The sequence below is a fragment of the Protopterus annectens genome, chromosome 1.part0 (genome assembly GCF_019279795.1).
Source record: "Protopterus annectens isolate FY-2018-M chromosome 1.part0, PAN1.0, whole genome shotgun sequence".
Lineage (NCBI taxonomy): Eukaryota > Metazoa > Chordata > Ceratodontiformes > Protopteridae > Protopterus > Protopterus annectens.
The window spans coordinates 767,464,923-767,490,306 of NC_056725.1; the positions used below are offsets into that span (position 1 = coordinate 767,464,923).

At 40.8% G+C, this 25,384-nt stretch overlaps 1 protein-coding gene and 2 non-coding genes across 3 annotated transcripts in view; 2 read left to right on the plus strand and 1 right to left on the minus strand.

Moving 5' to 3' along the window:
- EHD2 (EH domain containing 2) overlaps positions 1-2,721 on the minus strand; it is a 756,157-nt gene extending 753,436 nt beyond the window's left edge. Inside the window, 2 exon segments of the mRNA XM_044062805.1 lie at positions 1,994-2,384; positions 2,387-2,721. Coding sequence (XP_043918740.1) covers positions 1,994-2,384; positions 2,387-2,396 — 401 coding nt within the window. The 5' untranslated portion in view covers positions 2,397-2,721.
- Positions 2,722-20,049: 17,328 nt separating this feature from the next.
- Positions 20,050-20,120, plus strand: TRNAG-GCC. The gene has a single exon. It is a non-coding gene; the product is annotated as a tRNA-Gly (tRNA).
- Positions 20,121-22,001: 1,881 nt separating this feature from the next.
- TRNAG-GCC lies at positions 22,002-22,072 on the plus strand. Its single transcript has one exon. It is a non-coding gene; the product is annotated as a tRNA-Gly (tRNA).
- The last annotated feature ends 3,312 nt before the right edge of the window (positions 22,073-25,384 follow it).

Consider the following 25,384-nt stretch of genomic DNA (forward strand, 5'->3'; position numbering starts at 1 on the left):
TGTCTGCTAGAAAGCTGAAGAAGAGGAATTTTTCCTTTCAACACAACAATGACCCCAAGCATACATCCAAATCAACAAAAGAATGGCTTCACTAGAAGTAAATTAAAGTTTTGGAATGGCCCAATCAGAGCCCAGACCTAAATCCAATAGAAAATCTGTGGAGTGACCTGAAGAGGGCTGTGCACAAGAGATGCCCTCGCAATCTGACTGATTTGGAGTGCTTTTGCAAGGATGAGTGGGCAAATATTGCCAAATCAAGATGTGCCATGCTGATAGACTCCTACCCAAGAAGACTGAATGCTGTAATTAAATCAAAAGGTGCTTCAACAAAGTATTAGTTTAAGGGTGTGCACATTTATGGAACCAGCTTATTGTACTTTTTTATATTTTTCCCCACAGACTTGTTTGTTTTTCAATTGAATTGTACAGGTTATAGGTCACATTAAAGGTGGGAAAAGTTTTGAAATGATTTATTGTGGTCTCATTTTTTATATCACATAAACCTGGCATTTTAGCAGTGGTGTGTACACTTTGTATATCCACTGTAGGTACTGTACTACCTATAGAATGTAGCCTACTACTATCTGTAAGAAATGTGTCTGTCGTATGCACCAGTTACTACTTGTTTATAAGTAGCTACTACCCATAACAAGGACGTTTCTCTGTAGTACTATAATTCACCATCTGTTGACATGGCAATATGCTCATATTGGACCAGCTATCCCACCCACCTGGTTACTGAGCAGAATGAACTAGTTAATAAATAAATAAATAAATAATATTGTCTGGTATGCAGCTAGTGAAGTGACTGGGGCATCAATAATTACAGTGAGTGGGAGGCTAAAAAATGTATAAGGTTATCTAGATGCACATAGTTAACTAATTAATTAATAATGCAGGAAGGTAGCTCACAAAACTTGAAACAATAAATGTGATAGCAATTAAAAACAATAGCAGATAAAGCGCGTGGACACATACAAATAAAAAATACAACAAATAATACGTGATTTTTCCGACTAGAGCAATTAATATCAGAAAGCCAGATGTTTGCCAAGTAAACACATGTTAACAGATTCAGTAGTGATGGATCCAGTCTGCCATGAATGAAAAAATGCCGTTTTCCCCTTTTTTATACATTTTCCCATTTTTTTGTAATTTGTTTTTAACCAGATGACTGCACTGGCCCATATCTGTCCCTTTTCATCTATGATTTGGGCCAAAAGTCAAGAATAAATGTGATGTATATATACATATATGTATACACAGAGAAAGAGAGAGAAATATATTGATAGTCAGATATAAACAAGTTAAAGTAATGAATCAGCCAGTATATTTCACTAATGTGGGAGTAAAGTAGGCAGAGATAAAACATGCAGACACAATGGAGAACATACAAATTCCACACAGACATTAACCAGAGGTTAGTGTTGAAACTACATCTGTAAAGAAGATCAAATAACCATTGAGCCACTGCATTACCCATTGTTTAATTAGTGTTTAAATAAACAAAACTATCTTTCTGTTCTTATGGGTGCATTTCTATTTTCCCTTCTGCTACTTTGTGTGATGCTTTCTTTTCCACTGTACATCAAAATACAGGAGTGCCCAGCAAACCTAAAGTCGGACAATGTGTACTGCTTACATTAATCTACAGATGAAAAAGAATACTTCGGAAATACCTCGGAAACACAAAAGAAATGTTTTGTATCCTCATGTCATATCGATCTGCCTTATGTAGAAGCGCATATGCATTCCTGAACCATGCTAATTCAGGGATCTCTCATACATTCTGTAACCAAGTTGCCCAATTGTACCACGAGGTAAAAGCAGAGGGCCTGGCAGGACACACCCTGCTGTACTTCCCTGACATGTTAAGCTGCTTGGAAGAGTACATCATAAGTACTCCAAAGTTACTGCTGGTGCAAAAGTATTTCAAGTAACTTCAGGATATGTGTTTAGAATGATAACGCATAACATTAGAACACAGCCTCACCTGTTTAAGAAAGTGTTGCCAAATGGGTTTAATTTCCGAAATGGCTTGTTGGGATCCACAATAAGAGCATTTCCAGGAATAATCCCCTCTGTCTCCCCATGCATAACTGCAACAAAACAATCGGTTGTTGGCTCTGGCCCAATCCTGCTGCCCGGGATGTCTTGCTCCAAAAGGTACTTAATAAATGTAGTCTTCCCTGTGGAGTACTGACCCATCACTAAAACCATGGGTTTGTTGTCAAAATCAGCATCTTCAAGGGCTGGTGAATGGAAGTCATGGAACCTGTAAAACTCTTCTACAGGAAGCAACTTCTTCTTATAAAGATTCTTCAGGCCTTCTGTCACAGTGTGAATAACCTCTGGGTTTTTCTTGTTTTTTTCATTTTTCCCATCCAGCTGAACATTTCTTCTGAAATTTATCCACAGCAATTATAAAGAAACCAATGTCACTATTTGAATTTTTCCTCAACACTTGCACAGTGAAGTGATGGAAGTGGGAATGGGTTAGAACATTCCTTTCTTTGTAACAATTAAGTTCTTTGATGCCCAAAGACAGGCAGCAAGTTCTGTAATTCAGAAAACTTCCAGAAAGTTGAGCCACAGTTTAAACAGCACTGCAATAGACTGTAAAATAACTGAAATAACAGGCTTGCCAAGATGCAGTGAAGCTAAGCAACAAAATGAAGACAGCTGCTTCTCCAAAGTCCTGATCCAGTCTGAAACCAAACTGTTACTAATTCTGTTCCCTCCTCTAGAGAACAGAGGCTGTGCATTACAGGGTACAGGGGGCAGAATACATTAACATAAATTAGTGAAAATGGGACCTGGGACAGCCTTTTCCAAATCTAATGTGGAAAATGTAAATCATTTCATTATTGCATAGCCAGGTACTCTACTCCATCTGCTGGTGACATGTGGCATTCCATACTTATGACTGGAAAAGTAAAATGCATGGTATTACAGACCAAATTACTAAATGAAGTTAACAATTGGTTATAGTACGTAACTGATGTCAGCATTCCTTTTCAAGTGTTAAATATAGCTAAGGAAGTTTATGGATGTCCAGTAAGACGTTTTTGTATGAACTAGGGCCTTTTCTGCAGTGCATGTAGCCACCACATTTTGGAAGTTGCACTAACTTGCAGTAGGAAATGTACTTATTTATTTATTAATATTTGTTTACTGGGGAAGACCAACTGGGCCTAAAAGAACCATTTTCAGTGGAGGCTTGTAGAGAAAAGCTCCATGTACATGTACATACAAAGTATATCTCCATAATATATCAACATACAAAATGTTAAAGGCAGTAGAAACACTTACAGTTCATCAACAAAGGTGCAATTGATAAAATGCATTGCATTAACACAGTAGAAATGGCTCCCTATTGAAATGTTGACACTTGAAATGCCAAATGACAACAAGGCGAAAAAAAAGTCAGAAAACCCAGAAGAAGAGTGAATCTTTAAAACTGATCTTCTACTTAAAACTACTTTTTGCAGGAGGGCAAGCCCCCTCCCACACCCCCAAACGTATATATACCAGCAATGAGATCACCATACCGCAGAGAAAATGGAATATTCCATGAAATGGCATCTCAGACTTAATATATGTAAGTCTGCTCTTTTGGCCATTCAGTCTCCATATTTCAGGACTCACTCTGGTGGGTCCTAACATTTTAAATGGTAACCATAAAAACACTTGAGTTCACAAATCAAGGGTACAGAATGATAAAATGCATTCCATAAGTAGACAATTGGACAACAGTGATAGCATCTGAAGAAAGGCAAGTATATAGAGGAAAACACACAAGTAGATATTATTATAATGAAGGAGACAGGAAATGCAGTAACTAGCAGAGGTAAAAAGGTAACAAGTCTAAGGAAATTAGGAGATTAGCAAGAGCAGAGCCAAGGTTTTGATAGGAATACCTATAGAAGTGGTTGAAATGTTTATGGTTATATCTGATGGACAGTGGGATGGAATTCCAGTTCTTTGCTACAGGTAAGAAAGGTGTGTAGCTGATTTTTTTTTTTTTTTGCATCACAGTGATTTGCTTACATAACTCAAGACTGATTATCCTTAGTTGTTATTGTTTGTCTTTCGGCTTTTCCCAGTTAGGGGTCGCCACAGCAGAACTCCAGTCTGCTAATGATTGGCAGTAGATTTTCACGAACACCAAGGTGCCAGCTCAACGTTCAATGAAGGCACGCCCATTTATGCATGTCTTTCGAACACCCACCCAACCACGGGGAGGACATGCAGACTCCACACAGAAGGCACTCCCCGCACTCCAGCCGAGAACTGAACAGGAGAACCTCTTGCTGTGAGGCAACAACACTACCGCTGCACCACCGTGGATATTTCAAGACTGATTATCCTTAGTATTTATAGCAAAACATTGTATTATTAATAAAGTTTTTGAACATGAACTGATGGCTTAAGAATGAAAGACTGATATATTTTAGCAGATGTTATGTATCAATCTTTTGTAAGACCTTATACAGCATGTGCTGCCATGCACCTTATACAGCATGTGCTGCCATGTGGGGATAAAAACATGCTAGAATCATACCTCTCAACCACTTAGCACAGAAAATCTGGACAAAGCCTGAAGTGAGGGCACAAAGGCCCAAAAATAGGAACAGATTTTAAATATTACTCCCATAAACTTAAAAAATTGCTAGAATAGCAGGTTTTGCATCATCATCATCATCATCATCATCATCATCATACATTTTCTGAAGGATAGGAAGTCTGAAACTCAAATGTTTATCATTATTTAGTGACATCAGTTCCCACTGGTTTGACAGAAAACACAAATTTTATGGTGAGCAGACCAAAAATACAAATCAAAAATCAGAACATTCTATGAAAATCTGGGCAGTTTAGAGGCTACCCTGATGAAATGTTAAATGAGATTAAACTGAAAGTCTATGAAGGTTGGTTGGATGGATATTTATTAGTGGAAATAAAATTGATACTTTTGAAAAGGCCATTGACAGAGATTTTAATCTTACTGTGGTTATAATATATAGTCAGAATTGCAGGTGGATTAAGTCTGTTGTGTCAGATAACTGGGAAATTTTGATACACTTTGACAATTTAGATGAACATTAGGATTGGCGCCTAAGTCTGTTTACAAGAGAGGGTTAAATTTGAAATATATTTTTGAGAATGTTAGGAAAGAAAACACGATGGCTATGACAAAAACAACAACTATGAACAAGTGTGGGAGATGTAACTACTATGATGATAGTAACACAACAGTGCCAGTAGTAGTAAACGGCAGTGTATACCTTAGAGCGAATTGTAATACTTGAGTTGTGGTATACATTGCCATGTATGTGTCTTGTGACATATTCTATGTAGGGGAAAACTGAACGGTCTTTAAAAGACAGAATATATGAACATTTTATAACATCAGGAAAAGGACTGAAAAATGCTTTATATAAGCATTATATGGTAGTTTGTTCAAGCTATAAAAAATTTGCATTTTGTTTGTGATTGATAAAATTAACACTGATGAAATGAACTACTATTGGGAAAATAAACTGGAAATGGTGGAACTGAAGTGGCAGATAAAATGAAATGCTGGAGCACCCCCAGGATTAAATGAATACATCAGTATAAACTGTATTTTAAAGTCACAAGCTTGTAAGATATGAATTAAGGGAACTATTATCAAAATGGAATTGATTTTCTAAAAGTAGTTTTATTTTATAAAATATTAGGTTATAGGATGAATTGTGTTTAGTTAATTGATGTGTTTTTTTAAAGTGCATGTTTAAAAAGAGGGTGGGGTTGAGATGTACAAGATATTCTGAAGAAGTCTTGTGCATGGATGAAAGAGCTTAATCTGAGTTGTATTTAAATTATATTCATACTGTTTTTTATTTAATAAACCGCAGATTGATGAGTTGTGGATTGTGGTGTTTTTTAACAGTTGAGAGGTATGGCTAGAATATTAAATGTGCACCTGTGCTGTCCTTTCAAAACTCATGTTGGTAGACTGCAAGTGTAACATTCATTCGCTTCTGATGTGCTTATTTTTTCTAAGGCAAGATAGTAGGGAACTATGAAAGTAATGTAAGAAAACAAATGTGTCCTCTGCTACTGAATATGCAAATACAATTTTTCTAAACTTCCAGATCACTCACTGCAAAGTGACAGTAATAAGTAAGAGCTGATAAATGTACAAGGAATAAACTGAACTATACATATACAGCCATTGATTTATACTTTTGTCCCTTAAAACTGGTCTTCTAGCAGCCACCAAGTGCCAGATAAGTGTTCATGTATTAATTTTCAAATAGTAAATTAAAATTAAAGTTATCGAGCAAGAAATTACAGTATTTGAAAAATAAAGTTTGCCATTCATCTGGTCAACATGAACACAAGCAGAAATAATACAACATTTTATAGTCACCTTTCAAGCCACTCAAGGATCACCTTAGAAATATACATGTCTACTTAAAGTAAAACATTTGTTGAAAAGTCATTAAACAGCACAAGTACGCCAATAATATCTTAATCTCCACAAATAACAATGCAATTTATGATAGTAAAGGATACAACTACTTGCAATTGTGATGACATCAAGAGCATGCGGCTTGGATGGTGACGTCACCAGAACATGCAAACAAAGCATTTCAACAATTTATAACTAAATTTCTCCATTTGTACTTGAGCATAGCAATTTTGCACACTGTTTTCTTGTTTGAAATATACTTAGGGCAGCATGGTGCAGGTGGGGTTATCACTCATGCGCCCATTAGTCAGGTTCCAGGTTCAAATCTCATGAGGGTGGAGTTTCAATGCTCTCCCCATGTTCTCATAGGTTCATAGGTTCATAGGCTGGTACTAGGCTATCGGCCCTAGGGCCTATAGAAGCCTAGCCATAACAATTCCCTGGCTGTTTCTTCCCACACTATTTACTTCCCTGGACCCCTATCTAGCAGGGCGACTGACATGATCCCTGGGGTAAATTTCCTTTCTCCCATTCAATCATCAAGGTTCCTTTTGAAGAGGGCCAAAGACGTGCTCTGCTTGACATGTATGGGCAGTCTATTCCAGAGTCCTGGGAATCTCTGGGTCAGGAACCTATCCCTCCAGCATGTTTTGTTTATTGTGATGACAAGGTTTAGATCCCTGGAGCGTGTGGCTCTGAGGGATTGGGATTTCTTTAAGTGTAGCATGTCCAACAGCTCTGGGTTTGACATGGCCTTGTATGTTAAGCAGAGATCGCCTCGGAGTAGACGATATGCAACAGAGTATAGCTGGAGTTTTTTAAGGTGGTCAGCATAGGGCATCTACTTTAGGCCTGTAATTCTTTTAGTGAGGTATTTCTGCGGCCTTTCCAGTTATTGTAGATGTCTTGAGAGGTACATACCAAATGGGGCATTGTATTCTATAATGCGTCTAATGAGAGATGAGTACAGTGGGACAATGACCTCCTTTTTTCTGGATGAAAAGCCATTAGTGGTGAGGTGTGCACATAGAAGGATATCCTGACTGTTGTGGTGATGTGGTTATTGAAGGTGAGACCACTGTGCACCTGTGTCCCTAAGTCTCTTATCACACTTTCGGTGTTTAGTGTACAGCCACCTATGTGGTAATTCATGGGTACATGTTTTTTTCCCAAAGGGAATAACTATACATTTCTTGGCATTGAGCTTGAGCCCATGGCTCTGACACCAAGCATTTGTTTCTGTAAGGTCCTTTTGTAGAGTATCAACATCATTTGGGGATTCAGTAATGGCTCCCAGTTTGCAGTCATCTGCGAACTTTGTTAGCCAGAGTCCCTTAGTGTTGGCCTGTACTTCAGAGAAGTAGATGCCAAACAAGAGAGGTCCCAGGACTGAACCCTGAGGTACTCCACATGTCACTTGTCGGGAGCTGGATTTAGAGTCAGCTACTTTTACAGTGTGGGTTCTGTCAGTAAGCCAGTTGGCAACCCATCAGGTGATGTTGGGATTATTGCCCAGCGTAGTAAGTTTATCTATGATTCCAGAGTGGGAGATGGTGTCAAAGGCCTTGGCGAGGTTCAGATAGGCTGTGTGGACTGCCTTACCCTCGTCCACGGCTCTGGAGACTGATTTAAAGAAGTCAGTCAGGTTCAGGAGACAAGATCGGCCCTTCACGAACCCAAACTGGGTGGGGCCCAGTGTTTTAAGGTTGCCAATGTGTTTGTTTATAAGTTCCATGATAATACGTTCCATGGCCTTGCAGATCAGGCTCGTCAGACTGATGGGGCGGTAGTTCCCGGGATCCAAGATGGATCACCCCTTGTGGAGTGGGATAACTGTAGCTGTGCGCCACTCAGTGGGAATGAAGCCTGAAGTGAGGGTATGATTAAACATGACACTTAGGTGAGGTGCCAGTTCATTTTATAGTTCATGTAGTACACAGCCCGGGATGTCATCTGGTCCCAGGGATGCTGTATTCTTAGCTTTGGAGAGTGTGTTTTTTACCTGTGTGGCCATTATTACCGGAATTTGGCAATCTTCCGGTATTGAGATGGGCCATTTAGGGGGTGAGAGGGGGGTGAAGTTGGCACTGAATCAATCTGCCAGGATATTGGCAATATCCTTGGGATCAGTATATTTAATGCCATTCTGTTGTAGCTCAGAGCAGATCTGAGCATTGTCATTTAGATTCTTGACATAGTTATAGAATGCTTTGTGGTTCTCTTTGGAATCTTTGGCAATTTTATTTTCGTAACTAACTTTGGAGGATTTTATGAGGGATCTGAACTTCTTAATGAGGCTGGCAAGGGAGTTTTTTGCATCCTGGGATTTTCCTCTTTTCTGCAACAGTTTCTTCCTTTTGTTGTAAAGTTTGTTTATGGCAGTGGACCACCAGATTGGCTTCCTTTTTTTGGAGGAGAGCATCTTGGTTTTAGTTGGGTTGGCATGATTCATGTATGAGTGGATGTGCTCGTACAGTGTCTTTGCGTAGGACTCAGCAGTCGAACTTTCAGTTACCGTCTGCATGGGTGTCATGAAGTTTGTAACTTCTGACTTGAGTAGCATGAAGTTGGCTTTGGAGAAGTTTTTTATGGAGGTTTCCTTACTGGGGGGGGTGGAGGTGGGATGTGGATGTTAAGGGTGATTAGCTTATGGTCTGATCTGACCAACGAGGGGGTGACCATAGGTGTGGAGCATCAATTTCCCATGTTGGTAATGACCAGATCTAGGATATTGGAGCCCCTGGTGGGACTATGGATTAGTTGATCCAGGGCATTGGAATTTATGAATTCCAAGAACCGTTGGGCAAAGGTGTTGGTACATGAGTAGCTTTCCCAGTTAATGGCAGGGTAGTTGCTGGGTTGTTCTGGGTTTATTCTGGATACTCTGGTTTTCTCCCACAGTCCAAAGACATGGAGGTTAGGTGAACTGGCAATGTGAAATTGACAGTGTGTCTAGTGTGTGAGTGAGTATTGTAGTCCATGCCCTGCAATGAATTGGCACCTTGTCCAGGGTGTACCCTGCCAGCACCCTATGCCCTGAGGAGATGGGGTCCAGATCACTGTGACCCCAAAATGGCAAAAAGCAGTTTTTGATAATGTGCATGTGTGTGTGTGTGTGTGTGTGTGTGTGTGTGTGTGTGTGTGTGTGTGTCTATGTGTGTGTGTGAAATATCCTCAGTAGCAGTCAATGCGAATTGAGAGACTTTATATCTGGGAACACACTATGAGTCATTTGAACTGCTGTACAATTGTATTACATCCCCAAGATAGTATTTGATGTGTACAAAAGTTTGGCTGTTGTTGCGAATTGTGTAATAAGAAGTAAAATCAACCAGCTTTTCAGCATCTGTAAACTCAGTGGCCTGTGCATGGTGTGTGACCTCCACTTGATAAGTCATTGATCTTTTTTCTTTCACTTTTAGCTGCTCTACTGTCTCCTGCAAGCCTTGGTGGTGTGTATGAGCCATTATTTCACTGCTTTTATTGTAAGTTTTTGGATACTTTAGCAGATTAAGGTTGTAAAAGTGTACAAATTACCCAAGGTGAATTTCAAGTAACACCTACACCAAGCTCAGTGCTTTAAATCTCCAGTCTGCAGCACACCAAAATAAAGAAAATGTTTGAAATTAATTTTATCATTCTTCTATAACATGTATGTTCTTTGTAAAGTCCTCTGCACATCACTGGGCACCACCTTTACTATCACTTTTCTTGTTCATCTCTATTTCTCTGCAAATACTTGCCCCCCCCCCCTTAAATTTCCTTTCTTCTTTTTTACCCCCTCTTACTGCTTTGTGTTAACTCTGTGATATCTAGTAAACCCTACTGTATACTACAGCTCAGTGCCTTGCATTTCTCTTCCTTTTACCCTTTCCTTTGCATTCCTGTCATTAAATATTATATAATAGCCTAAATATGGATTATTGTACTCCACTTACATTTCCAGTGATAGGATTATGCTGATAGATGCAGTCTGGTTTCACTTTCTGTATGTATTTCTGTACCTAGCCTTTTTGGACAGATTCCTGTCCTGTACTTTCATTTCCTTACTCCCATACTGCCCTGCTACCTTCAAACAGTTTCAGCCTGTTTGGCACCATCTTTTCTTTCATTTTTAACTGCTCTGTCACCTGCAAGCCTTAGGGTGTGTATAAGACATTAATTCAGTGGTTTTCCTGTAAGTTTTTGGATACTTTAGCAGATTAAGGGTTTTTTATCTTTATTTAATGTACAATATTGTATTTTTCTTTTTTGAAATTTGCTTTGCTAACAATACTCCATTGCAGGTGTTTGCATTCAGCTGTACTGTAGTGATTTCTAGCTCTGCATTTAATGTTTATTTTTGTTTGCATCTATCTATGATTATTTCTGAGATATTTTTGAGTTTGCTAACTGTTTCTGATGTCTATACAGTAACCTGCCTAGCAGATAAACCTCAGACAGTGTAAAATGTTTTATCAAGTTACAGGTTTGGCTTATTAAATGTTGATTTAGCTAAATGAATCACTAGTTGCTTGTATTGATTGTAAAGACACTGTAAACTTAACTGGCTAATGGCTGAATTTCTTGCACTTCTATGCCTATAGGTTGTGTCTCGTCACAACTTTGTTACCTTATACAGTATTAGGACTATCAGGAAATGCATGGTAACAAAATACCTTTTATTCTATCAACTTTCTAGGATTTTACAAGTAATATTTCAAATGTGTCCCTGGTTTTGGGCCTTTGATCCCACTATAAATTTAGGCTTTTTCCAGATGTCTTGTGCTACAAAGTTGAGATATATGGCTGAGTGTCAAGTGCATTTTACAAGGAGCTGAGAGCTTCAGGGGAAGAGAAGTTTAGTGCTGCTTATATGCCAAGTCTGTTTACAATGTGCAACTGTTATTTAGCAAATTATATCACTAGTATTGTGCAAAAGTATTTGAAAGCATTAGTAGCACAGCAGGGAATATACTTGCTTTTAATGCAGAAGGATGTGGGTTCTACTCTCACACCATGCAGATTGAATGCTGGTGTTATAATGCCCTTTTGATAGTTGATTATTTGGTGCATTTTAAGGGGGGATAGGGTTTTTCACTCCTGAGTGTACCCTCCTTTGTATGAAATCACTATTAACTATGAGCTTGTCGGTTTTGTCAGTCATTCCTTATTGCAATATTTCCAGCTTACCAATGTTTTTTTTTTTTTTGATGTAACATCAGCAGTTTAATTCTTCAAGGGCAACAGGCACTAAATTTGTAGATGAAACACTGAAATGTAAAGTTCTTTGTCAGTAGCAACCTCTTACAGTTCTTTTTAAATGTGGAATTATTCAGATGATTTTTATTTCTGCAGAGATTGTGTTTATTGACTGATATTGATGGATTGTAATGACAGATGTCTAAGTGTCCTTTTATGTTTGAAATTTTCTGAAATGAGTAGTTTTGTCATTATTGGTTCATACATCTTGTTTCATTACTTACTGAAAGAATGTTCAAAACTACAAAGTTAAAATACATTTTAACAAGTGGTGCTATTATTATACAAGGAATATAATTTAGTACAATCAGGAAGGTGATTCAAAGAACACATACATGTATGCATGGTCCTAAAAATGTGTGCAAGGAGCCTATGGCTTGAAAACAGCCAAAGGTAAACATAATCCTCCACTGACCAGATGCATTTTATTTGAGTATGAGTTTTAATGCTGTTTCAATGAGTTTCAAGACAGAGAAGTTTACTGGCCATGCTAGTCTATTGTCATTGTGAGATGGTATTGTTTGTTTAGCAAATGGCTATCCATGTTTGTGCTATCAGTGTTTGTGTTATTTTATTTCAATGTCTGTAATCATTGTGTTATTTTATTTCAATGTCTGTAATCATTGTAGAAGTAAATAAGAAAACAGTATGCAACAGGTCTGAACAGTGTTTAGGGTAATTGGGGAGAAATAGCCAAGTCATGAACACTGGAATGGGTAGGGCTGCTTTGGAGGGGTTGGGGGGTTATCGCAAGAGGGGCTGTTCTGGGGACCAATGCTGATTGGTTCGTATACTGCAATTACTGCAAATCAAAAGCTGTGTAGCAGAGCCAAAGCTATTCAAGGTGGAACAGTGGGTTCATTTATGGTCGATTGTGAAGCATTCCACATAATCCGGAGACTTGGCTTCTATTTTATGTTTTAAATGTTTGTGGACTGAGGGGTATAATCGGAACAATCCCCACAAAAGGTGTATTTTTATTTTGCGAGGGGTGGCAAACTCAAAGACAGCACTGGATGGCTCAAACTCTAGCTACACCAATGGGCCCACCTAGGTGCTAACTGGTAAAGTCAACTGTTAAAAATAAGTAACTGCAATAACTTGAGAAATCCAGCTCAGCTTTTGAGCTGATGGGGCAGGTTTTCTACATTTGAAAAGCAAGTACAGAGTTGTTTACTTGGCCGTTCCAATGCCGCAAATGAGCGTCAGTTTTTTTCTCTTTCAGATGACAAGATTGTAAAACATAGTGTTTTTCCTTGCATTTTGCGGTGCACTTTTGTGAAATGTTTGACTTTATTGCTTTTGCTTACTTGGAGACATTAACTGAAGGGGTCACCTGGGTGAAATGTTTTATTTTCATGCTTTTGCATACCTGGAGACATTACTGAAGGGGTCGTTTGGGTGAAATGTTTCATTTTAGTGCTTTTGCATTTCATGACACGTTATACTTCTCTTATTCATTGAAGTAAAAGTGATGTAAAAGTCACCTTAAGAGAAGTTGGCTAAAAATGTATTAAAATGTTAGATATTATAATGATGAGCATTACTAAAAACATCACTTTTAAATTAAATGAAGTTGAAAATAATTTGATTGATCATTTACTGTGTGAGTAAATGTGTTTTCAGCTGCTAATATAACCACAGACATGCTGCCCAGCCTCTCTAAGGAGGATTTACATGATCTCTTTCCTGGGCCAGAGCTCTTTTTCAGAAGGAGAACTATTTGGAGACTTACTCATGGTGAAAGTGAGGTAATTGCATTTTTGATAAATTTTCACTCTCATGGAGCAACCTTTAATATAACTATACAGTATGTTCTGTTATCAAATTATTTCATGATCATTATACATTTAAAGACTATATTTTTTTTGTTATGTTTTCTTGTTCTTACAGTCAGTGTTCTTTGCCTTATAATTATCATTAAATATATTTCTCATATACACGGCAAAGAATCAGACCTGTGTAGACCAGGCACCTCCTCTGGGACATATGATTTCAGCACCTCTCTTAGCCCTCATCCTTCTCCCTCCACCCGCCATTCTCCAGAGCCAAGAGACCAGCATGGTATCAACAAATCTGTACAGCTTCTAAGCCCGCAGTATGTCTTGTACACAGGCACAGAGATGGAGCAGTCGAGAAACATCTTTTTTGAAAAGCAGCATGCTGGACAAGAAGGAGACTCCACCCTTTCCAAAGATCTTCACTGTCAATCAGAAATAAAGTGACAAGCATGATTTCCATTAAGAGAGCATCTGGGAATGCCTTCCAGTACCCATGAAGCCATGAACTCACTGTAATGGCAAAGTGTCTCATAGAGTACTACGCAATGCTGTAGGACAAATCTGCATCCAGTGGAGCTCAGTGGGTATGTCAGTAGTCTGTTACTCACATTTCCAAATGCAGCACTGTATACTTGCCTGCCAAAATGTAAACATCTGATACAGGTGTTAGATGTTTTATATGTAAATCAGGCCAACACGTGTCTGTATCTATTAATTTTTGGATTTAATTTTATTAAATGAGATTTGTAACACTAACAGTTTTGTTTGTCTGTTACTTGTTAGGAAGCAGCTGTTGAAAAGGGTTCAGAATATGATGACTCCCAAAAAGAAGCAGGGAGCATCCCCTTCAAGAAAGAGACCATGACATCTTGACTTTCAAAACAGCCAGGATATGTCCACTGTTGAGACTGACAACTCTACCACCTCTGTGATAGAGAGATCACCACACTGTAGCACCCCAGAGCTTGACCAGTTGGATGGTAAGAACACAAACTAAAATATAGTGTTGTTGTATAAATGCAGCTTCTACAAAGAAAACTTTAAATTTCACAGTAAGTGTTAACTGCAATTACAGATAGTCTAAAGAGACAGGTAAGACATGATAAAACTGTACAGGAGATGTACAAAAGCGAGGTCAGACCCAACAAGAAGGATGTTTTACAGCTCCTGGACCTTGAATTCCAAGCAAGACGTGTCTTCATTGACTCTGATGTTACCAAGAAGCAGGACAAGCCTTCCAGGATTCTTCAGGGTTATCCTTGCTTCATTAAACTGGATCATATAAGCAAATGTGTTCATTTTAAGTAGACCTGTATGTACCCAAATTCTAAATGAGATATGGTGTAACAATATCAGCTGAGTCACAATAATGAATGCAGAATGAAAGATGTAAAATGTATTATTTTTGTATATCCACAAAAATATTAAAATGTTTGATCTTTTCTGGTTAATCCTTACTTACCCAGCTATAACTTTTATATATATGTGACATTGTGCTCTCTTTCTCTGGCTGTGTGTGTACGTCAACATATGGATGAGCTCTGATGGATCATTGAGGGGAACACCTGTTTAACTGATCTGCAGACCTGCTAGGGGACCTTTTATAAGAAGGCATAGTTTTATGCAGTATTCAGAAAGCTCATGAAGCCATCGTTGCTGGACAAAGGTAATTATTAACTCTTATTTGCATCCATGTTCTTGTTTGCTTCTGCAAACTTGGCCTTATACAGTCATACTGTAGGTAACATTCTGAGTATGTCTACTAAGTACCTCCTACTAGAGTTGTCAAACATATGGAAAGTAGCAATTTGATCATGTATTTCAATTAATTTTTTCATGGTATCTACTCTACAACATGCACTTCCAGTTCAGTCTTGACTATTGAGACTGGGCTACCACCACACAATAATTACACCAAACCTATCAAAAATTTAACTCTGCATAGGTTTTAGTGTTTCTTTATCAATGAAAGGGTTTACTGCATGTAAAAAGAACTCCAATGTAAATACACTTTGATTTTGATGTACTGTGTTGAGTATAGAAAATGATATTGAATTTCAATACTTTTATTGGCATTGTATCAAAATGTAAAGTTTCCTGTATCATGACATCACAATCTCCTAAGTGTATACAAAAATCTGAACTACTCTGTAATTTTGAAAACAACTGGCCACAGTAAATCAGATGTCTGTTTCTGTTTTTAACAGTGAAGCACTCAGTTGCCTTGATGAAGGCTTTAAAAGACATGTTCCCATCACCTGTGGATGCGCCCAAGAAATTACATGGAAGTGAGGCTATGCTTCACATGCTTGACGTAAGAAATTTGTGAATTTTTGATAATTTATATATTACTTCAGTGTAAATTACAATTAATTGTTTTTGTGATCATAATCTTCTTTCCCCCCTTGTTTTGGTCAGTGTAAAGAAGACCCCAACACCTTTCTTCAGACAAGGCCATCCTTCAGCCCTGTCATGATTGTTAACAAAACCAACTGCTTACTGGCCATTGGAACCATGCCTTTGATAACCTTCCCAAAAGAGGACATTTATGAAAGTATGATGTATCTCATAGCATGTTATTACAACTTTCACCTTACATATCCTAAGTGCATTGCACCACCTATCTCTGCTGCAGACTGAAGTACTCTCAGATGCCATCCATGACGGTGACATGACCTCTTCATATAGAAAAACTATGGCTGACTGAGAAAAGTTCCTTGCTGAGCAGAAATGCACACAACCTTTTTTTTATTCCTGGTCATGACTATTTCCTTTGTAGTACAAGACATAAACTTCAAATCTGATTTCATCTTTAATTGTTTGGCAGGGTGTTGGTTTAGTTTGCTGCTTGTGTATTCATAAGGTCATTATATTTGATATATTGTATATGCTGATGCTCTCATTTTCACAGTGAGCAATGGCCTTGTTTTTGCATGTTATTCTGCCATACATGCCACCAGATAAAGAATTACTTAAACAGTCAGTCAATTTGAAATATAGTTTACTTTTCTCTGTAAATTCCAGGATATTTTGTCTTATTTCAAGACATTTAAACCAGCACTGAATGTTAAATTCAAGCAAAATTTCCTACAGTTTTAGACAAAAGGGCTTATCTTTTGCTTTGCATCTAAAAAATACTTGCCTTTAGTCTGGTTTCAATGGTTTGAAGATATAATTCCTAAAAAATGTTTCAAGACAGTGACTAGCACTTTCTAAATTAAAGCAAACTTTCCTACATATTCAGAAAATAAATCTTAATTTATTTTCTTTGAGCTAAACAAATTTACTTGTTTGAAGTCTGAATGCACTTGTTTTAAGATGCCCATGGGGGGGTTTGGAGGCTAGAAATATTTACTTGTCTTTGCAAGTGAAATTATCCTGTTCTGTTGGCAGATAATGTTGCTTATTTTAAGTAATATTTACATCATTTTCTATTTTTTACTTGTTTTTGAGAGCGGAGTTTTTGCAGTGTAGCCTAGTTTGACTAAACTGGTCAACAAGGCAGAAGCAAACATGTATCCCTTAATTCCTGTCTCTGTAAAGAGCTCCTCCAGAGTTCTGCTCACTAATCAAACTTCAGTCACCTGGGTCATAGTCAGGGCTCCATTTCTCCAGGCTACAGATTTAGTGCTACACAATGAAATGTTTGAAGTGGCATTCCCTTCAAACATTTAACATGTAAGGTTCAATTCAAAGTGCAAAACAATTAACTTTAGTTACACCCATTGAGGTCAATGCAAACGTAATGAAAAATGAACTTTGACCAGGATAAATACAGGCAAATACCTCACAGAAAGTATATAGCCAACTACCTCAGAAATAGTATATGGATGCATGTATCAGTTTCTCAGCATAGAGGGGGTAAGTAATACAAGCAGTAAACACCCTAAAGTAAGCATAAACATCTTATAAGTTTAAGATTCAAGTGGTAAGTAGCGATAATCAGACTGCAAAGGCTACATGTAAGCTTGTGTTTTGAAGCACTGTTGCTATCTTATACATGTTACAAAGTGCTTCAGAGCTTAAGAATCTCTCTGCCATCCTTCAAAACTGACCAAGTCGTGAATGACATGATGAATTTCACAGATGGGTAACAAGAGGTCAGCAAGAGTCACAAAGAGATTATAAGTGACATGGGGCTGTGAACAGTCAAGAATATTAACAGAAAGTGTTGCTTAAAAATCTTGAAGCAGAGGAAAATGTGATGCTGAAGCGGATTTCTCTTCTCAATGCTCTTTTTACAGGAGAGGGGGCTGATGCTTGATTTTTTTTTTCTATCGTGAGGGGGCTGGAATAAATGTAGGTTATTATAGGTTCATAGGTTCATACTAGGCTATCTGCCCAAGGGCATTTATAAGCCTAGCCCATAGTTATGTGGCTTTTGCCACCCCTTTAGTTTGAATAAAAACTATGCCTATCATTTTGCTGTGCCTCTGTCAAGCAGTGACACTGAAGTAATCCCTGGGGTATATCTGACTGTCTGTCTGACGTTTTGCTTACTCGCATAACTTATTCTGTGATGTATTTGTATTCTTTGCTTCTTTCTCTGTCTCCCTCACTCTCTCTAAAGCAAGTATGGCTATAATAACTGTATTTACCTCCTAAGTGTAGACTTGGGTAAAGGAACAACTCTGTCATGTGTACAGTTATCACCACAGATGCAAACTGAATAGTTTTAACACCTTACTGGTACTGGTAATGGGACTATAGAATAAGTAGATCCTAAATAATCTGCTAAATGAACTGTTCTGCATCCCACTAGAAACAGGTTAAGTATCAAATAATAGAATATGTCATGTGTAGCGTTTATGCTTAAAAGTTGCAGGAGAGAAGAAACAGAGAGCACTTCACAACTATCTGCCTATGCGAGTTGTTTGTAAAACAACAGAGTAGCATTTGCATACAATTTAACATCTAGGACCTATTTTATAATAGTTCCCAATCTACAAATCCATTATGTAGAAGTAACAACAGGAATAAATCTTGCTGTGCTCCATCTGAGGGATAATACTCAGACATGGCCGATCAGCACATCCACCAACATGATGTAGAAGCACATGAACTGCATGACACTAAAAATACAGATGTTTTTTATTAGGGCATTATAACTGAAATAGGACAGCCTGTCCAACAATATGAGTCTCAGCTGACTCCTACAGGGATCCTGAGATAAGGGAAGTGTAAGTAGAATGGCAGACCTTTTTTCTATATTACGCATGCATACCTGCCATATGTCTTTGGAACCTGGGAGGAAACTGGAGCACCCAGACAAAACCCACATGAGCATGGTGGGTGAGGGTGGGGGGACATGCAAACAATCCATTTTAAACATCTTGAAAATTCAAGGCATAACAAGTTGTGAAGATGTGCACAGGTGACAAGGGCTGCAGAGGCATCAGGTACAGCCTGGGATTAAACACCGGCGACGGGAAGGGAATGTGACATCAGCAGCAGCGGCAGAAGCTGCAGCAGCAGAAGGGAATGCTAGCAGGGGAAAGTGTAACAGATTTGTAGCTGGAAGACTGAAGGCTGACAGAGTAGACTACACTTCTCTTTAAACAGCTACACCCGATGCGGTGAAACTGACACTGACATGGGAATGGTGCTTAGGTCAGATGCAGGGTGTGGCTTGGAGAACAGACTTCTGAAAGAGTATTTGAAGGCTGAAACGAGGAAGGGGTGGGCAGGGTGGGGAAAACCGACCAACCCTTCACCGAGCTTGATTAAAGCAGTACACAGAGCTGAGCTCCAGGGAAGTTTGGGGACTAAGCTCCCAGACAGAATGTCTCAGCGCTGTGGTTATCTGGGCTTTCTGCCACAGAGGAAAGGGCTGTCGAATCTGGAAGTCTCTCTCTCTTTGAGGGATCCTGATTTGGCCTGAGGTGCAGGCATTTTTCTGGGACTTTTCAGGAGAGAGAGAGAAATAAAATAATCCACTGTTGTTTTCAGAATGTGAGCAAACAACCAGGTGCACAATCTTCTTCACAAATAACGGTTTGGTCGGCGGATCAAAAGTTCTAAATCCAGGAGAGTGAAAGATGGTGGGGGGATAAAAAAGAGCAGGCTCCTTGTAAGTGAAATGGAAAAATGAAATAGCCCAGACATTAGGAGCGAAAATGAGACTAACTGTCATTCGAACTTGTAGACCTGGCTGTGAGTAAGTCGCACGTTAGGGCTTATGAGCTTTACATTATCTGCTGACTTGAGTGCTCCCAGTGGGGGAAGCAAGGTGGCTGTAGGGGCCCAAGACAGAGCAGAAGCAGCCGACAAGACTTTCAGATGCAGATGTTAGCAAGATTGTACCTTGGCGAATGTCAGTAGAAAGTTGAGGTAGGTTTCTCCGAGGAAAGAAATAGTCGCATGATGCCAGGCAGTGCGGGTTGGCATGTAAAGTACCGGTTGCTTTCAGAAGGCATCCATGCCGACTGAGAATCCCAAAAGTTAAGATGTGCAACTTTGTCACGTGGGAAAGGTATTTCTCCCTTGAGCAAAAGAGCTGGAAAGAAAGGACAGCTTGGTTCTGTCAGTGCAGCTGGTATGAGTGTCTGAGTACCCTCCCAAAACCGAGCATTGGTGGTTCAGTGGTAGAATTCTCGCCTGCCACGCGGGAGGCCCGGGTTCGATTCCCGGCCAATGCAGCAAGGCATTTTTAGGTTTCCCATATCTTTGCAAGTACCACAATGCATAAACACGGCGGGGCTCTAACAGCATGAAATCCCCCAGAAAGGAGTACCACTCAGATAGCCGTGAAAGTCACCAGGCCCTCCCGCCCCACCCTTTGCTCTCTGAGACACTACGGCTGTGCTTCCCTCCCCTTCATTAACTGAGTCTGGCAAGCTCCCCCCTCAAGCGCATACCTTTTGACATCCACGTTTGTACCTTGCATCTGGAAGACGCGATCACCAGAATGGAACATTTACTAGCACTGAAACATGCACACCTGTACGTTTTCACTGTCCTCCTAAACTCTCACAGGTAATACTTTGCTGTCCTTTTAACCTTCAGGGAGAACTCTGATTTCGGAAAGTGGGATTCCGTGCTGACAAAACTACGGCCGCCCGCTCAACCTCCACTGCACAAAGACTTTACATGGTTTTGCATTAAACTGTCCTGTGTCACAAGGGTGATTGCTACAGAGGCAATCCGAGGATGCGGTTGTGAGAATTCAGAGGTCTGTCTCTCAGCTGTACTACAAGAGTGAAATGAGCTGACCTGGAGTTTGGATCCCTTTCTTGAACTGAGAGATAAACCCAGGATACGTATGAAGCGTGCCTTTTCTTTTCCAAGTACCGGACACCAGCCAGGAGTTATAGTTAGTTATGCAGTAGGCCAAGGGCTGCAGAGGCATCAGGTACAGCCTGGGATTAAACACCGACGACGGGAAGGGAATGTGACATCAGCAGCAGCGGCAGAAGCTGCAGCAGCAGAAGGGAATGCTAGCAGGGGAAAGTGTAACAGATTTGTAGCTGGAAGACTGAAGGCTGACAGAGTAGACTACACTTCTCTTTAAACAGCTACACCCGATGCGGTGAAACTGACACTGACATGGGAATGGTGCTTAGGTCAGATGCAGGGTGTGGCTTGGAGAACAGACTTCTGAAAGAGTATTTGAAGGCTGAAACGAGGAAGGGGTGGGCAGGGTGGGGAAAACCGACCAACCCTTCACCGAGCTTGATTAAAGCAGTACACAGAGCTGAGCTCCAGGGAAGTTTGGGGACTAAGCTCCCAGACAGAATGTCTCAGCGCTGTGGTTATCTGGGCTTTCTGCCACAGAGGAAAGGGCTGTCGAATCTGGAAGTCTCTCTCTCTTTGAGGGATCCTGATTTGGCCTGAGGTGCAGGCATTTTTCTGGGACTTTTCAGGAGAGAGAGAGAAATAAAATAATCCACTGTTGTTTTCAGAATGTGAGCAAACAACCAGGTGCACAATCTTCTTCACAAATAACGGTTTGGTCGGCGGATCAAAAGTTCTAAATCCAGGAGAGTGAAAGATGGTGGGGGGATAAAAAAGAGCAGGCTCCTTGTAAGTGAAATGGAAAAATGAAATAGCCCAGACATTAGGAGCGAAAATGAGACTAACTGTCATTCGAACTTGTAGACCTGGCTGTGAGTAAGTCGCACGTTAGGGCTTATGAGCTTTACATTATCTGCTGACTTGAGTGCTCCCAGTGGGGGAAGCAAGGTGGCTGTAGGGGCCCAAGACAGAGCAGAAGCAGCCGACAAGACTTTCAGATGCAGATGTTAGCAAGATTGTACCTTGGCGAATGTCAGTAGAAAGTTGAGGTAGGTTTCTCCGAGGAAAGAAATAGTCGCATGATGCCAGGCAGTGCGGGTTGGCATGTAAAGTACCGGTTGCTTTCAGAAGGCATCCATGCCGACTGAGAATCCCAAAAGTTAAGATGTGCAACTTTGTCACGTGGGAAAGGTATTTCTCCCTTGAGCAAAAGAGCTGGAAAGAAAGGACAGCTTGGTTCTGTCAGTGCAGCTGGTATGAGTGTCTGAGTACCCTCCCAAAACCGAGCATTGGTGGTTCAGTGGTAGAATTCTCGCCTGCCACGCGGGAGGCCCGGGTTCGATTCCCGGCCAATGCAGCAAGGCATTTTTAGGTTTCCCATATCTTTGCAAGTACCACAATGCATAAACACGGTGGGGCTCTAACAGCATGAAATCCCCCAGAAAGGAGTACCACTCAGATAGCCGTGAAAGTCACCAGGCCCTCTCGCCCCACCCTTTGCTCTCTGAGACACTACGGCTGTGCTTCCCTCCCTTTCATTAACTGTGTCTGGCAAGCTCCCCTCAAGCGATACATACCTTTGACATCATCCACGTTTGGACCTTGCATCTGGAAGACGCGATCACCAGAATGGAACATTTACTAGCACTGAAACATGCACACCTGTACGTTTTCACTGTCCTCCTAAACTCTCACAGGTAATACTTTGCTGTCCTTTTAACCTTCAGGGAGAACTCTGATTTCGGAAAGTGGGATTCCGTGCTGACAAAACTACGGCCGCCCGCTCAACCTCCACTGCACAAAGACTTTACATGGTTTTGCATTAAACTGTCCTGTGTCACAAGGGTGATTGCTACAGAGGCAATCCGAGGATGCGGTTGTGAGAATTCAGAGGTCTGTCTCTCAGCTGTACTACAAGAGTGAAATGAGCTGACCTGGAGTTTGGATCCCTTTCTTGAACTGAGAGATAAACCCAGGATACGTATGAAGCGTGCCTTTTCTTTTCCAAGTACCGGACACCAGCCAGGAGTTATAGTTAGTTATGCAGTAGGCCAAGGGCTGCAGAGGCATCAGGTACAGCCTGGGATTAAACACCGACGACGGGAAGGGAATGTGACATCAGCAGCAGCGGCAGAAGCTGCAGCAGCAGAAGGGAATGCTAGCAGGGGAAAGTGTAACAGATTTGTAGCTGGAAGACTGAAGGCTGACAGAGTAGACTACACTTCTCTTTAAACAGCTACACCCGATGCGGTGAAACTGACACTGACATGGGAATGGTGCTTAGGTCAGATGCAGGGTGTGGCTTGGAGAACAGACTTCTGAAAGAGTATTTGAAGGCTGAAACGAGGAAGGGGTGGGCAGGGTGGGGAAAACCGACCAACCCTTCACCGAGCTTGATTAAAGCAGTACACAGAGCTGAGCTCCAGGGAAGTTTGGGGACTAAGCTCCCAGACAGAATGTCTCAGCGCTGTGGTTATCTGGGCTTTCTGCCACAGAGGAAAGGGCTGTCGAATCTGGAAGTCTCTCTCTCTTTGAGGGATCCTGATTTGGCCTGAGGTGCAGGCATTTTTCTGGGACTTTTCAGGAGAGAGAGAGAAATAAAAATAATCCACTGTTGTTTTCAGAATGTGAGCAAACAACCAGGTGCACAATCTTCTTCACAAATAACGGTTTGGTCGGCGGATCAAAAGTTCTAAATCCAGGAGAGTGAAAGATGGTGGGGGGATAAAAAAGAGCAGGCTCCTTGTAAGTGAAATGGAAAAATGAAATAGCCCAGACATTAGGAGCGAAAATGAGACTAACTGTCATTCGAACTTGTAGACCTGGCTGTGAGTAAGTCGCACGTTAGGGCTTATGAGCTTTACATTATCTGCTGACTTGAGTGCTCCCAGTGGGGGAAGCAAGGTGGCTGTAGGGGCCCAAGACAGAGCAGAAGCAGCCGACAAGACTTTCAGATGCAGATGTTAGCAAGATTGTACCTTGGCGAATGTCAGTAGAAAGTTGAGGTAGGTTTCTCCGAGGAAAGAAATAGTCGCATGATGCCAGGCAGTGCGGGTTGGCATGTAAAGTACCGGTTGCTTTCAGAAGGCATCCATGCCGACTGAGAATCCCAAAAGTTAAGATGTGCAACTTTGTCACGTGGGAAAGGTATTTCTCCCTTGAGCAAAAGAGCTGGAAAGAAAGGACAGCTTGGTTCTGTCAGTGCAGCTGGTATGAGTGTCTGAGTACCCTCCCAAAACCGAGCATTGGTGGTTCAGTGGTAGAATTCTCGCCTGCCACGCGGGAGGCCTGGGTTCGATTAGCCAATGCAGCAAGGCATTTTTTTTTTTTTTTTTTTTTTGCATTGCCCACCACATACACAACGGCGGCGGGGGCAACCTAACAGCCCCCCCCCCCCCAGACCCCCACCACAGATAGAAAGTCACACCACTCCCCCCCCCCCCCCCCCCCCTCTCCCTCTCTCTCAGCTGTGCTGCTTCCCCCCTTCCTTCTCATTAACTGTGTCTCCCCCCCCCCCAAGCCCTACCTTTTTTGACATTTTTTTTTTTTTGCATTTGGATCTGGAATCACCAGGAAGGAACATTTACTAGCACACAAACATGCACACACCACACCTTTTTTTTCCTCCTCCTCTCTCTCAGGTAATAATACTTTTTCTTTTTCCTACTTCAGAGAGAACTCTGATTGAAGAAAGTGGATTTTGCTGACTGAAAAAACGGCCGGCAGCAATTTTTTTTTTTTTTTTTTTTTTTTTTTTTTTTTGCCATACCACAAACACAATGCAAAAACAACAGCACAAAATCAAATCCCCAGAACCCCCCAAGAGACCATAGCAGATCAGATCACCAGGCCCCCCCCCCCCCCCCCTCCTCTGCTCTCTCACTCCTGCTGCTCCTCCCTCCCTTTCCTGTGTCTGGCAAGCTCCCCCCCCCCCCCCCTCCTTTTTTCTTTTCTTTTCCTTTTTTTTTTTTTCTGGAAGCGATCACAAGAGAGAAGATTTACTACTTACAACACACACACACACACACACCGTTTTCACTGTCCTCCTAAACTCTCTCTACTATACTTTTTTTTTTTTTTTTTTTTCAGGGAGAACTCTGATGATGGAAAAGTGGGATTTTGTGCTGACAAAACTTCTGACGCCCGCTCAACCTCCACTGCACAAAGACTTTACATGGTTTTGCATTAAACTGTCCTGTGTCACAAGGGTGATTGCTACAGAGGCAATCCGAGGATCACCGGTTGTGAAATTCAGAGGTCTGTCTCAGTTTCTAAGAGTGAAATAGTTTGACCTGGGTTGGATCCTTTCTTGAACTGAGAGATAAAACCCAGGATACGTTATGAAGCGTGCCTTTTCTTTCCTTCCAAGCACCGGAGCACCAGCCAGGGAGTTATAGTTGAAGTTATGCGGCAGGCCAAGGGCTGCAGAGGCATCAGGTACAGCCTGGGATTAAACACCGACGACAGGAAGGGAACGTGACATCAGCAGCAGCGGCAGAAGCTGCAGCAGACAGAAAGGGAGAATGCTAGCAGGGGAAAGATGTAACAGATGCTTTAGCTGGAAGACTGAAGGCTGACAGAGTAGATTACACTTCTTTAAACAGCTACACCCGATGCGGTGAAACTGACACTGACATGGGAATGGTGCCCCCTTGGCAAACTTTTGGGG